The sequence below is a fragment of the Theropithecus gelada genome, chromosome 18, assembly GCF_003255815.1.
Source record: "Theropithecus gelada isolate Dixy chromosome 18, Tgel_1.0, whole genome shotgun sequence".
Lineage (NCBI taxonomy): Eukaryota > Metazoa > Chordata > Mammalia > Primates > Cercopithecidae > Theropithecus > Theropithecus gelada.
The window spans coordinates 3,747,506-3,762,142 of NC_037686.1; the positions used below are offsets into that span (position 1 = coordinate 3,747,506).

Genomic DNA, 14,637 nt, shown 5'->3' on the forward strand with positions numbered 1-14,637 from the left:
GCTCACAGAACCCAAGGAAACACTTACTTACAGTGACCAGTTTCTCATAAAGGATATTGCAAAGGATACAGATGAAGAGATGCTTAGGGCAAGGTAAGCAGACAGGGGCACAGAGCTGCCATGCACTCCCTGGGCGCCACTCTCCAGAAACCTCAGCTCTTCAGAAGTGCCCTGAACACATTTCTTTTGAGTTTTTACGGAGGCTTCATTACATTTTCTTTTCTTTCTTCTCTTTCTTTCTTTTCTTTTCTTTCTTTCTTTTCTTTTCTTTGATAGAGGCTTCATTACATAGGCATTCTCCTTCCCTTCCTTCCTTTCTCTCTCTCTCTCTCTCTCTCTCTCTCTCTCTCTCTTTTTGACAGAGTCTGACTCTGTCGCCCAGGCTAGAGTGCAGTCGCATGATCTCGGCTCACTGCAACTGGCAAGCGATTCTCCTGCCTCAGCCTCCCGAGTAGCTGGGATTACAGGGAGGCACCACCACACCCGGCTAATTTTTGTAATTTTAGTAGACAAGGGGTTTCACCATGTTGGTCAGGCTGGCCTCGAACCCCTGACTTCAGGCGATCCACCCACCTCGGCCTCTCAAAGTGTTGGGATTACAGGCGTGAGACACTGTGCCCGGCCTACAGAGGCATTCTTAACAATCTTGCAGAAACGTGATCGGACAGAAAGTGCATGATCAAAACCCAGCAAGGCCTGTGTGTTCAGGTTCTTCTTGGCCGCTCTGTGTAGCATTCCTTCCTCTAGAGGGTGGGGCAGGACTCTCTCTGGAAGGACCCGCGATCAGATTAGAGTCCTGCCTTGGGCTGGTAAAAGGAGGACGGAAGTTCAGACATCAATTCTGTTTTCTGAGGCCTAAAGTGCCCCAAGATTATAACAAGGGCTTGGGAGTTAGGAGCCAGGAACCATAGGTAAAAGCCTATATATATGCAAATATGACATATATATCATGACACCCTACCAGACGAAAGCTGTCCACCATGATAAGATCTCTGCATGTGTTTCTGTTTGAGCTGCAGCACCACTCTCATCACACCTTTGATATGTTCCCACTCTCGGCTTTCCTGCTATTTTCACTTGACTCTCCACTGTCCAGGGGTCTTTCCCTTGCTCCATCATGAAGATAATATTTGGGTTAGGAAGAGAATTTCCTGCCATGGAGACCAGGTTCCTGTAGCTCTCCAACATCACGTCCCTGTATAAAGGATGCTGTGCAGGGTCCAAGCATTCCCACTCACCCTCAGAGAATTTTACAGCCACACCCCTGAAAGTCCAGCATCCCTGAGTAAGAGCTGTTCCTGACTCTTTTTCTTTCCTCTTTCTCCTCTTCCAGGCTTCTTCCCAGGTAACACTGGTCTTCGTATCAATCACACTGCAGTGTGACCCCCCTCCATGTGATCTGCTTCTGAGTTTGCAGGACAATCTATTTTAACATAACTTTTACTCTGAAAATTGATCATACTCTATCTAAATTTTGCTTTTCCTCAACTTTATATGTCCTGGAAATCTTTCCATTTCTACAAATATAGATCAATATCATCTAAAATTGGCTGGGCACAGTGGCTCACAGCTGTAATCCCAGCACTTTGGGAGGTTGAGGCGGGCAGATCACTTGAGGTCAGGAGTTCGAGACCAGCCTGGCCAACATGGCAAAACACTGTCTCTACTAAAAATACAAAAATGACCCAGGTGTGGTGGCGCATGCCTATGATCCCAGCTATGTGGGGGACTGAGGCAGGAGAATCACTTGAACCTAGGAGTCAGAGATTACAGTGAGCTGACATTATACCACTGTATTCCAGCCTGAGTGACAGAGCAAGACTCTGTCTCAAAAAATAAAAAAAAAAATCATCTAAAATGTTTCCATTTCTATGAATATAGATCAATATCATCTAAAATGACTGAAGATCATACATCATGTTATGGAATTATTCGACACCCTAACGATGGCCATTTTGGTTACCTATTGTTCACTATTACAACGATTCAGTAAATATCCTTATACTTACATCTTTGTGTCCCTGCATAACTATATCCTAAGACTTAGTTTTTAAAAAGTAGAGCTGAGGATGGTGGCTCACACCTGTAATCCCAGCACTTTGGGAGGCCAAGGTGGGAGGATCACTTGAGGCCAGGAGTTCAAGACCAGCCTGGGCAACATAGCAAGACCCCTGGCTCTACAAAAGAAAAAAAAAAAATCAACCAGGTACAGTGGCTTTTGCCTGTGGTCCCAGCTACTCAGGAAGCTGATGCAGGAGGATCCCTTGAGCCCAGGAGGTCAAGGGTACAGTGAGCCATGATTGTGCCACTGCATTCCAGCCTGGGTGACACAGCAAGACTCTGTCTCTAAAACTATATAAATAAATAAATAAAATAAAAGTAGATACACCCTACTTTTGCTACCTGTGCCAAACTTAGATTGTACCAACCTACCTGTCCATAGTGGTGTATGAGATGGCCTTTTCCTCAACCATTATTACTCTTTCAAATTTCTTTCAATGTATTAGATAGAAAATATTTCATTCTTGTATTCATTATGCTTATCACAAGTTTAAACATCATTTTAACATTTATTGTTCACTTGTACTTTTCTCTGTAAAGGAATTTTTCTCGAGTTCACGACCTTGGCCCACTTTTCAACTGAGATATTCAGCCTTTTCTTATTCATTTTTTGAGTAGTTTCCACTAACCTTTTGTAGTAATATATTGTAAATAATATTTTTCCAGTTTAACATTTGCCCTTTAACTTTGTTCATTTTTTTTTCATAAACTCATTTAAAAATTTTACTAGACAACTCTATCAACATTTTGTTTTTGTGTGTTTTGTTTTTGTTTTCACTTCTGATGTTAGTCAGATTTTCATTTATTCTTCAATATATTGTAGGTGCTGGGAGAAATAATACAGCAACCCTACTAGCCTTAAAAAGTTCTCCTTAGGGTTAGAAAACTAAGTTCATGCCTTTAAAATGTTAGAAACAAATATTAAATATCCGGTCCAACCCCTTCACAGGGCAGGTAAAGGGGGGAAAACCCAAATCCCAGAAGACGGCCTAGTTCGTGGTGAAAGAAGAATGTAGTGGCATAACCAGGAAGAGGATGCAGAGGCCCTCACTGCCGGACTCAATTAAACAGCCCGTAAAGCCCCTCAGTTTCCTGTTCTGTGAAATGGGGCCAATACCTACTCTGCATTAAACAGAGGTGTTCGCAGGGACAAAGAAGGAAATGGATACCTGTGAAATTCCCCTTGGTTCACAGTGAGCTGTGAGGAGCAACTTTAATAATAGTAGGAAGGCACACCTCAGACACACACATCCCTCTGTGCTCCCGCTCTCTCGCCACAAGGAGAAAGACTCTCAGTATCTGAAATGAGGACCATGACAATCATTGCTTTTTTTTGGTTGACTGAGGTTTGTTGTTGGTTTTTAAGTCTTCGATAGCTTTTGATCCTAAGAACCTCATCCAGCCTAGGCAACAACACGGGGAGACTTCATCTCCACAAAAATAAAAATTTAATGAAAAACAAAAATTTAAAAATAGCCAGGTGTGGTGGCTCACGCCCGTGGTCCCAGCTACTCAGGAGGCTAAGGTGGGAGGATCGCTTGAGCCTGGGAGGTGGAGGCTACAGTGAGCCATGATTGCGCCACTGCACTCCAGCCTGGGTGACAGAGCAAGATCCTGTCTCAAACAAACAAACAAACAAGAACCTCAGGCATCTTTTCTTCTGTGTAGATCACCCTCCGAAGTGGTGGAGGAGGTGCACTGGCCCTGCTAAACTGACTTCATTATCTGTGGAAACCAAAATCTGGCAGAGAAGTAACACAATTTCCTTACAAAAGTTGAAATGAAAAGGGAGACACACACATACACACACACACTCAAGATGTCAATGCAATCTGCCTGAATAGCAGAGCCAAGGTTTTCCAGTGTGAGTCAGAGAGGCCATAAAAATTAACTCCTTTAACGCTGAAGCAATGGCATTTTACAGCCCATGGCCTTTCACCAATGCTCACGCGATTCCAGTGGAAGAACCAGGGTGGGCTTTGAGAGTGGACTCACTTGGTGTGAGCCATGAGTGGGCTGTTCACGGGCTGTGTGCACCTAGGCAAGTCCCCTAACCGCCCTGGGCTGGGGGCGGCCAGCAGGGTTACTGCCAAGAAGGCAGTGCCGGGACCAGGAACTGACATGTCTACGAACCAGGCAGGACATATAAATGAGTGAAGCGGGCTAGGTGTGAACATTAATACTGATGCACATAATAGTAACAACGCCTAGCGGAAATGGCGTGAAGCCGGAAGGCCTGGCCACCCATGCAGAGCGGTACCAGCTGGCTCCCACTACATGGGGATGGGCACCAGGGCTCCAAACCCACTGATTTTTCAAGAGAAACCAGGAATGCAAGTTTATTACGTGCAGGTCTCCTGATTCTTCACTTTTGGCTTAAAGTCTTTACAGCACCGTGAAGGCTGAACAAATCAAATCTATTAATATAAGCCAGTTCCTCAGCCCACCGAATCTACCAGCTTTTGGAAAAGCGCTCAAATGTTGTAAAAGTGTTCCATTGATGCCACCTTCCAGGAAAACTGCATATGTCACTTAGAAATTGTTCCCACTAGCTTTATTTTTCTGCAACTGGTGTTTGAAAATATTTTCTCAAAATTCCAGAGGAAAATTTTCATCAGTTTTTAAATCAAGAAGTTAAATTATATCAAGAAGACAATACATAAGGGTGGAGGGGCTGAGCCTAACATTGACTCCAGAGGAAAAGCAAGGGACGAAGTAGAAAGCGAACAGGGCTGGGCGCAGTGGCTTGCGCCCGTAAACTCCTTTGGGAGGCCAAGGTGGGCGGATCACCTGAGGTCATGAGCTTGAGACCAGCCTGCCCAACACGGTGAAACCCTGTCTCTACTAAAAATACAAAAAATAGCCAGGTGTGGTGGCAAGCACCTGTAGTCCCAGCTACTTGGGAGGCTGAGGCATGAGAATTGCTTGAACCTGGGAGATAAAGGTTGCAGTGAGCCAAGATCGCGTCACTGCGCTCCAGCCTGGGCGACAGAGAAGACTCTGTCTCAAAAAAAAAAAAGAAAGAAAGAAAGAAAAAAGAACAGCTCACAATACCATGCGGCCGTCACGTAAAATTGTGTTAACAAAGAAACATTAAGCTATAAGAAAATGCTAATGTTTGAAGTTTAGAGGAAAAGAATAGAATTCAAAATCATACAAACTTTCACAATTTTATAAAGTTAAAAATTGTTTAAAAAAAAGATCTCTCTCTCTCTCTCTCTCTCTCTCTCTCTCTCTAAAGCTGGTACAGAGATAACCTTTCCAAAAAACAATTTGGCAGTATCCATTGAGAGCCTTAAATATATTTTTATTCTTGGACTAAATTATTCCATTGCTAAGAGTTTAACCTAAAGAAATATCAGCAGTACACACGGGTATCTATGCCCAGCGAGGTACATCATAACATTATTTATTTATGTGTTGTTTTGTTTTGTTTTTTGAGACAACAGTCTCACTCTGTCACCCAGGTTGGAGTGCAATGGCACAATCTCGTCTCACTGCAACCTTTGCCTCCCGGGTTCAAGTGATTCTCCTGCCTCAGCCTCCCAAGGTAGCTGGGACTGCAGGCGTGCACTACCATGCCTGGCTAATTTTGCATTTTTAGTAGAGATGGGGTTTCACCATGTTGTCCAGGCTGGTCTTGAACTCCTGACTTCAGGTGATCCACCTGCCTTGGCCTCCCAAAGTGCTGGGATTACAGGCATGAGCCACCATGTCTAGCCTCATAACATTATTTATAAAAGTACAAAAGTATTTAAACAACCTAAATGCCTGAAGTGAAAAATACAACCATTAAAAATTGTTTTTAAAGACTATTTAATGGCATGAAATTCACAAAATGATGTTGAATAAATAACGCATACACACACTTATACAGGAAAAGGGCTGGAAGCAAAAAACAAAGTGTTTACAGGAGTTACCTCTAAGAGGTAGATTATGGGTTTTTAAAATATTTTTCCTTATGATTTTTTTCATTCTCAGTTGTTTATGATGAGTATATAATACCTGTATAATCAGAAGAAATACTTTCAACATGTTTTTGAAGATTATGTGACACTGTAAAGAATGTTCAAAATACATTAAGTAGAAGACAGAGTAAAAAAACCGTATGTACCCTAAGATTCCTAGTTTCATGAATTTTGTGTTCTTCGAGTTTTTTAGAGTGAACATGAACTTTTTTTTTGAACAGTATTTCACGCTGTTGCCCTGGTTGGAGTAGAGTGGCACAGTCCTGGCTCACTGCAGCCCCGACCTCCAGGTCTCAGGGGATCCTCCTGCCTCAGCCTCCCAAATAGCTAGGACTCCAGGCACATGCCACTACACCCAGTTAGTTTTTGTATTTTTTTGTAGAGACCAAGTTTCACCTTGTTGCCCAGGCTGGTCTTGAACTCCTGGGCTCAAATGATCCACCCACGTCAGCCTTCCAAAGTGCTGGGATTATAGGCAGGAGCCACCACGCCCCGTTGAACATGAACTTTTATAATCAAAACAATTAGATTTTAATCTTGTCTGTGTCACAATTAAAGTTGAGTCACCTGTCTAAGCCCCTATTGCACAACTGCCTGCTTCTATTGAGGTCCCTTTGGTTGCAAGACTCGGAAACCCAACCAGCCTGGCTTAAGCCCAAAGGAGGGGTGAGGTGAGGATTGCAACATTCAGCAAATACAAATACAGGATGCCAGTTCAATTTGATTTTCAGATAAAGAACTAATAAATTTTTAGTATACACATGTCCCAAATATTGCACGGGGCATACTTGTATTATACCCTAATTGTTTACAAGTTAACAGTCATCACTTGGCAGCCTGACTCAGTTTCCCAGAGGCTGGCAATCAGCCATGAAAAAGAATAAGGAGGACCTAAGTGAACTGGGAATGTATGTTGTGGCTTGTTAGGTAAAGTGTGATACGTTTTCATTTTTAGAAATTATCTACTTGTGTACCTGCATGTCCACAGAAAGTATTTAGAAGAAATATGTTAAACATGCACTTTGGACTCTAAATATTGGTTATGTAAATTGAAGAATGTGGGATTGAAGAGCTAGCAAAATCCTCTGACTTCACTTTCTATTTTATGTATTTCTGTATAGTATAAATTTGTTCATAATGTTTAAAACTAAGACATAGTGTTTAAACTAATAACCGTTTTTTAGAGCACTTTTAGTTTACAGGAGAAACTAAGCAGAAAGTGTAGACAGTTTCCATAGACCGTTGACCCTTGAACATGGGTTTGAATGGCATGGGCCCACTTCTAAGTCGATCTCTTCTGCCTCTCCCACCCTCAAGACAGTAAGACCAACCCCTCCTCTTCCTGCTCCTCCTCAGCTGACTCAATGTGAAGACAATGAGGACAAAGACCTTTATGATGGTCCATTTCCACTTAATGAATAGTAAATATATTTTCTCTTCCTTATGATTTTCTTAGTAATGTTTTCTTTTATCTAGCTTACTTTATTGTAAGAATGCAGTATATAATATGTATCACATACAAAATATGTGTGAATTGACTATGTTCTCCATAAGGCTTCAGGTCAATGGTCGGATATTAGCAGGTAAGTTTTGGGGGAGTCAAAAGTTATACATGGGGCTGGGCACAGTGGCTCACACCTGTAATCCCAGCACTTTGGGAGGCCAAGGCGGGTGGATCACCTGAGGTCAGGAGTTCAAGACCAGCCTGGCCAACATGGTGAAACCCTGTCCCTACTAAAAATACACAAATTAGCTGGGCTTGGTGGCATGCACCTGTAATCCCAGCTAGTCGGGAAGCTGAGGCAGAAGAATCGCTTGAACTTGGGAGGCGGAGGTTGCAGTGAGCCGAGACTGTGCCACTGCACTCCAGCCTGGGTGACAGAGCCAGACTTTTGAGCCAAGTACCGTTTCAAAAAAAAAAGTTATAGGTCGTTTTTCAACCATTCAGGGGTCAGCACCCTTAATCCCCGAGTTGTTCAAGGGTCAATTGTAATACACAAGGTTTTTAAAACTCCAAACCACCGAAATGCATTTACCACACAAAACACTGTCAACTGTGTTTGTCTGCAAAATGGTACCAGCAATCCATCCCCCACCCTCCCTCCAGGCACACATGGGTCCTCCCACCACAAGGCGGCCTGTGTCTCCTCCCCCTTTAATCTGGGCTGGCACAGCAACTTTCTTTGACCAAGAGATTATGACCAAAATTACGTAACCACCCTATTTATGATGCCTATACCTATGCTTAACACTTAGACGCTTGCCATTTTTATGTACTGCCCATAATTTGTGGTATGAGTATGCACTGTCTTTTTACTTTAAAAAACGTCATGACAAAAGAAATTTATTTAAAAAATTTTTTAAACAAAAGTTTAGAAAGTAGAAGGCACAAATCTCTCCTCCATCTTCTGGAACCATACTTCACAGTTAATCACTCTTATCAGTTCTGCTTTTTATTATTAAAAACACACACAGACACAAAGTGAAAAATAAGAGAGAGAGAGAAAAAGTACATTCCAGAGCAGAGTGAAAATAATTTCTTCCATAAAAAGTATACCTATCATAGAAGCACCTATGTTGGGAGACAATTCTTTATAGTCTCTCACACCGGGGACATCTTGCAAGTAAACACGTTTTTCTGGATTGTGTTTTTAAGGATGCTTGTACACGTTGAGTATCCCTTATCCAAAATGTTTGGTACCAGCAGTATTTCGAATTTTGGATTGATTTATTTATTTGAGATGGAGTCTCGCTCTGTTGCCCAGGCTGGAGTGCAGTGGTAGAATCTCAGCAACCACCACTTTCTCCTGCCTCAGCCTCCCGAGTAGCTGGGACTATAGGCGCGTGCCACCACATCTGGCTAATTTTTGTATTTTTAGTAGAGACGGGGTTTCACCATGTTGGCCAGGCTAGTCTTGAACTTCTGACCTCATGTGATCTGCCCACCTAGGCCTCCCAAAGAGCTAGAATTACAGGCATGAACCACCGCTCCTGGCTGGATATACAGATTTTTAATTTTGCAGTAATTGCATTATACTTACCTAGTTGAGCATCCCAAAACTGAAATTCCAAAATCTGAAATATCCCAATGAGCATTTTGAGTATCACCTTTGAGCATCATGTTGGCACTCAAAAGTTTCAGATTTGGGAGCATTCTGGGTTTCAGGTTTTTGGGTTAGGGATGATCAACCTGCACAGCAAGCACCCTTGGAGGGGAGGAGTCTCTTTCTCTAGCTGAGGACAGACGTGCTCACTGCCCTATGTAGAAGATTTGGGTTCCTTCAGCTTGGGGTTCCTCTCCCGTCACACAACCTCCTGCATGTGAGGTCTCTGACTCTAATGTCACCCTATGGAAATTTGGACCGGGGGAACCAATGCAAAATGCGAATACTCTGGCTATGGCTATTGCCTCTGTCTCTGCCCCGGGGGGCTTCTGTCTTCTGCCAGCATCCCTGAAACAGAGTCAGGCTAACACATCACAACTGTTAACTTGTTAACAAGTTGCAGGCTGCAATTAGGGTAAAATGTCAGACCCTTCCTAATTCTTGATATTTTCATGAGTATGTTTCTTTAAGTCATTTTTAAACTACAAAATGTGGGTTTTCTCAGCTACACAGTTCCAACCACTGGCCTATCAGCCGAGTACTCTTGAGCATCTATTTATTCCCCGCCATGATTTTTCTCCACTTCTGATACCCTCTCCCATTCTCAACAATCCTACGGGTTTCCCAAAACATAGAGACAGACAGACATTGCCTGCAAAGACTTGATATCCTCAGGGTGAAAAATAAGCGGAGGCCAAGTTCTAACAGTGAAAAAGCAGGCACTTCCCAAACAGCAGAGCCAAAGCACATGCGGCCAAAGAGCCCACTGGAAAGGGGAGATGCACAGGAAAACACTTTTGCACCCCAGCTCAGGAGAATTTAACAATGCACTTCCACCCCTCCCCACACATGAGAGTGGAAATGCTGGCATTAGGTAATTCCAGAAAAGGGGCTGGGCACAGTGACCCATGCCTGTAATCTCAACAGTTTGGGAAGCGAGGCAGGTGGATTGCTTTCAGTCAGGAGTTCAAGACCAGCCTCACCAACATGGTGAAACCCCATCTCTACTAAAAATACAAAAAAATTAGCCAGGTGTGGTGGCTCACACCTATAATCCCAGCTACTCAGGAGGCTGAGGCAGGAGAATCCACCCTAGAGGTGGAGGTTGCAGTGAGCCAGGATCACCCCATTGTACTCCAGTCTGGGCAATGTGACAGAGCAACACTCAGTCTCAAGGGAAAAAAAAAAAAAAAGATAATTCCAGAAAAGGAAAGTCAATCTGCTCCACAGACTTTCCAGACAGTGGTGAGGTATGGGTGGATGGCATCTCCAGGGTTTACCAGCAGGCAACTTAAAGCAGAACTACCAGGGGTTTGCTCTGCGTGTCGTCTTCCATCTGGAAATAACGCCTACAAGATTTGCAGAATAATGCTCTTGGAGATATATATACACATAAATTTTATATATATATATAAAATATATATATATATAAAAAATAATATATAATTATATATATATATATATATATATATATATATATAAATAATGCTCAAGGAAATGACCTTGGGAGGTAGCATGAGGAAGCTGACTAGGAAAAAAAAATGACTGACAGGGACAGTAAGCCTGGGTACATACTCAGAAGTCCCTGAATTTCTGTCAGTCTACAGCTGGGATCGATTCTCACTGGCTGGGATGAAAACTGTGGCCCTGCCTGAAGGCTCAGGCACAGACAGAGTGGCCATTCTGATGCCGTGAAAGGAAGCAACGTGAAAGAGAACGACATAGAGGAACTTACCCAATAGTAGGGCTGATGTTGTGGTCAAAGTGATCCTGGACAAATCGACACACAATGCTTGATTTCCCAACCCCAGTGTCCTGGAAAAGAAGGAGGACACAACCATGAAGACGAAGGGAGGCAACTCTGACCTCACAGATAACCAGAGGACAGGACTGGCTATTTCTGGTTGATGAGACTGGGAGAGGGAGTGGGGGGATATTGTCATCTATTTCTTACCAGTATTTTCTATAATCACACTGTACTGCTTTCACAGAAAGAAAAGAAGTATGGTAAAAATAAGTTTCAGAAACATGTCTGACATGTATACAATATTTAACCAAAAACGAGCATGTTCACCTTGGATATATTTTCAGAAATTTTGAAATCTTGGTAGGGGTCTAGAGAAGAAGTACGCGAACACACCGCATTGTTTAGGCAGAAAGAATTCACTCTGTTCAAAACCTTGCATTCAAAAGACACGCAATCTGTTTCTCTAGGTATCATCCTACACGACCTATTAATTCTAATTTCTACGTTTCTAGCATTTTCTCTTTAGAATCTGATGGTTGGGTAATAACTGCCAAAGTCTGCTTAGTTATATGATGGTCTTGTCTCAGTTCTTTCTCTCTTAAATAATTCTTTAAAGCTGATTAGGGCAAGGGTCCAATTACACAGTGGGAACTGAACGCACACATTTATATCCACCTCCTTCCAAAGCCCTTGTAAAGTGGTTTACGAAATGAAAGACACACATTCACAAGGTCAAAGAGATAGGAAAAGAGACAACACCAGACAAGTGATATCAACAAAATCCAGGAGGACAAGCGATCCCTGAGAATCAAGAAGCTGAAACCAAACTGCTGGCAGGGAGAGAAGTCAATAAAGCAGCAAGCCAATTCACGCCATAGAATCTCAGAAAACATCAAGCACTGGAGGGCACGGCTGAAAACAGATCAGTTGAAAGGCCGCACAACAACATACTCTTGGAGCCCCAGGCCACACGACCAGTGTCAGAGCTTTACTCTCCAGGAAGCCTGCATGAGACCGAGCTGGGCTTGGGGACATCAGGCACAGGTAAGGGAGGGGCCAGGTGCTGTTCACCCTACGCTGGATAAGCCCACACAGAAGCAGTGAGGGCTCCCCTTTAGGTTAGAGAAAAAAAGCTCTAGAGTTGCTGATATTTGGGATCCCCTAACCAAAGGCCATGTGTGCAGCAGTGGACAAACCCCAATACAAACACAGCTTTCAACTTATATTTTTAACTTTTTCAATATAAACGCTCATGAAGAAATACCAGACATTTATATGCTCCCCTCCACACACACACACAAAAGAACAGGATGCTATTTTAAAAGATCATTCAGAGAATAAAACTAATCTCTTAGAAATTTAAAATATGGCTAGGTGTAGTGGCTGACACCTGTGGTCCCAGCATTTTGGGAGGCCAAAGCAGGATGAACACTTGAGGCCAGGCGTTCAAGACCAGCCTGGGCAACACAGCAAGACCCCTGACTACAAAAAAATATAAAAATTAGCCAGGTGTGGTGACATGGGCATGTAGTCCCAGCTATGTGGGAGGCTGAGACAGGAAGATTGCTTGACCCCAGGAGTTCAAGGGTGCAGTGAGCTATGATTGTGCCGTTGCACTCAGCCTGGGTGACAGAGTGAGACTCTATCTCAAAAAAAAAAAAAAAAAAAATTAAAAATATGATGGTAGAAATTAAAATTTCAAAGAGGAGTTAGAAAATAAAGTCAGGAAGTGCCCAAGAAGTAGAAGAAAGTAGGAAAAAGCATCTGCCCTCAGTTGCTAATGGCTTCTGTTCTGAGAGAGGCAGGAAGGGCAGAGGACACAGGACCCGAGGCTTTATCAACACAGATCACCATCGCCAACATGTTTCTACTGAAAAGATCAAGGAGGCGTTCTGAAAACCATAAACAAAGGGGAAACAAGTCATTTATCGAGGGAAGGAAAAAATCATTGATTCGGTTCTCTTACATTAAAAGAATAAATTTGAAAGCCAAAAGATCAAGGACAAAATGTTGAAATTCAGAGAAATGTGGTTTTATTCAGACACTGAAATATGAGATGGGATTTGAAATACCAGCTGGCAATCTGAATTATTTTTACTCCTTCTCAGTCCTGTGTTTGGGCGACAATTCCAGCAAACCTGGGGCAACAGGGGACTCGGCTTTTAATACTCATCTGAAAATCCCTCTCCAGAAGGTCTCGCCTCCCAAGGAGAGCAGCCTGCACTGACTGAGCCCTAACAAACACGGCACCAAAGCTGCTGTTTACCTGCATCGTGCAGATCGATGCACAGAGTTCAAAGAGGTGACGGCAGAATTAAAACATCAGCTCATGAGATGCCAATCGATGCCGCTGCTATTTCTGAGCTGCACCCCAAGTATGGATTCTGGCTCATGTTCCCTCGCAGTCCCCCAAACCGCAACTCTTTTCATCTCAGTTGTTCTTAAGACCCCCTGTGCAGGAGCAAATCCTTGCCAGGCTTTAGCCCACATAACCCCCAAGAAACTGGACACTGAGGAACGGTGACAGCCTGCCCTGCCCTGCCCTTGAAGATTAGGAAAACGCCCCTTGCGGCAGGCAGCACACTTTCATGAGGCCAACTGATTCCTACAAACTGCCAAGAAGGCAGGGTGGGCACCTCTCCCCAACACCGACCACTCTCATTTCTACCTTTCTCCATCGCAGTTTAGGAATTCTCTTTCTCGGGGCTCCTCCATTCATTCGTTCATTCGTTCATTCTTCACTCACCCAACAAGCATTCCCCAAACCCTCCCTTTCCCATGCCAACAGCAGGCTACACCCCACTGGCGGGGAGATACCGTTCCACCCTCCCTGGCCTCCAGGGGTTCTTAAGCAGGGCCAGGCACACGGCAGGAGGACCAGCACACAGTGGTGGGACGGGGCTGCCTCACCTGTGGCCCCCCTGAGCTCAGGAGACACCTCTCGATTTACTCCTTTTTTCCTTCCTTGAAATCCAGGCTCACCCTATCACCCAGCGAGAAATCTCGCCGGGTTTTTGTCTGCCCTGGGGCCTTCCTCCTTAGGCTGCAGGCGCTTGCTCAGTTCCCTCACATGCCCTCGGGGCACAGGGCTGAGGGTGCATCTTCTCAGTGGGGGCACTGCTCTGAAGAACTGGAATCTATCATTTAGTGTCCCAAGGGATGTGCTCAAAGCAATGGACACAAGTCTCAAAGCAGCCAACAAACAAATCCTGCAAGGCCAGCCCCAAAACGCCCTTGCAGGTAGAAAAGGAAAAAGCCACTTAGTGCTCAGCGTTCGGCTCTACTCATCATCCTCTACAAAGGGCTCAAGCGCCAGCGCTAACTTGTCTGAATAGTGACAGCAGCAAGTCTGCTCAAATTTAGATTTAAGCACTGATTTTTCAGTCAAACAACCTAGTCACTGTTTCTTTATTTTAAAACATTTTAACTTTCACCTCTTTTATAATGCACTGTCAAATGTACACTCTTACACACCTGATAGGAAAGAAATAACAGGACAAAAGGATAGACAAAGTTTTAGTTTGTCTCAGAAAAGGAAACATTTCTACAAAGAACACCACCATCAAATCCTCTGTGACCCATGGCTTGGGACCGCTCAAGTGGATGCAGCTCCCGACCTCCAGGGCGACTGCTGTTCCTCGGCCGGCCACCAGGGGCACACCCTACCCGCGGTTTGCTGAGGACAAGCCAGGAGCCAGGCTAAGGAGTCACACCCCGCGCTGGGACTGCCCTTCCCCGCAGGAAGCTCACGGGGGCT

At 44.0% G+C, this 14,637-nt stretch overlaps 1 protein-coding gene across 1 annotated transcript in view; it reads right to left on the reverse strand.

Annotated features, from left to right (window-relative positions):
- Positions 1-14,637, reverse strand: part of RAB31 (RAB31, member RAS oncogene family) — a 149,010-nt gene that overhangs the window by 75,854 nt on the left and 58,519 nt on the right. The window contains exon 2 of the mRNA XM_025364959.1: positions 10,869-10,948. Within this exon, the coding sequence (XP_025220744.1) occupies positions 10,869-10,948 (80 nt within the window). The remainder of the gene's footprint in view (positions 1-10,868; positions 10,949-14,637) is intronic.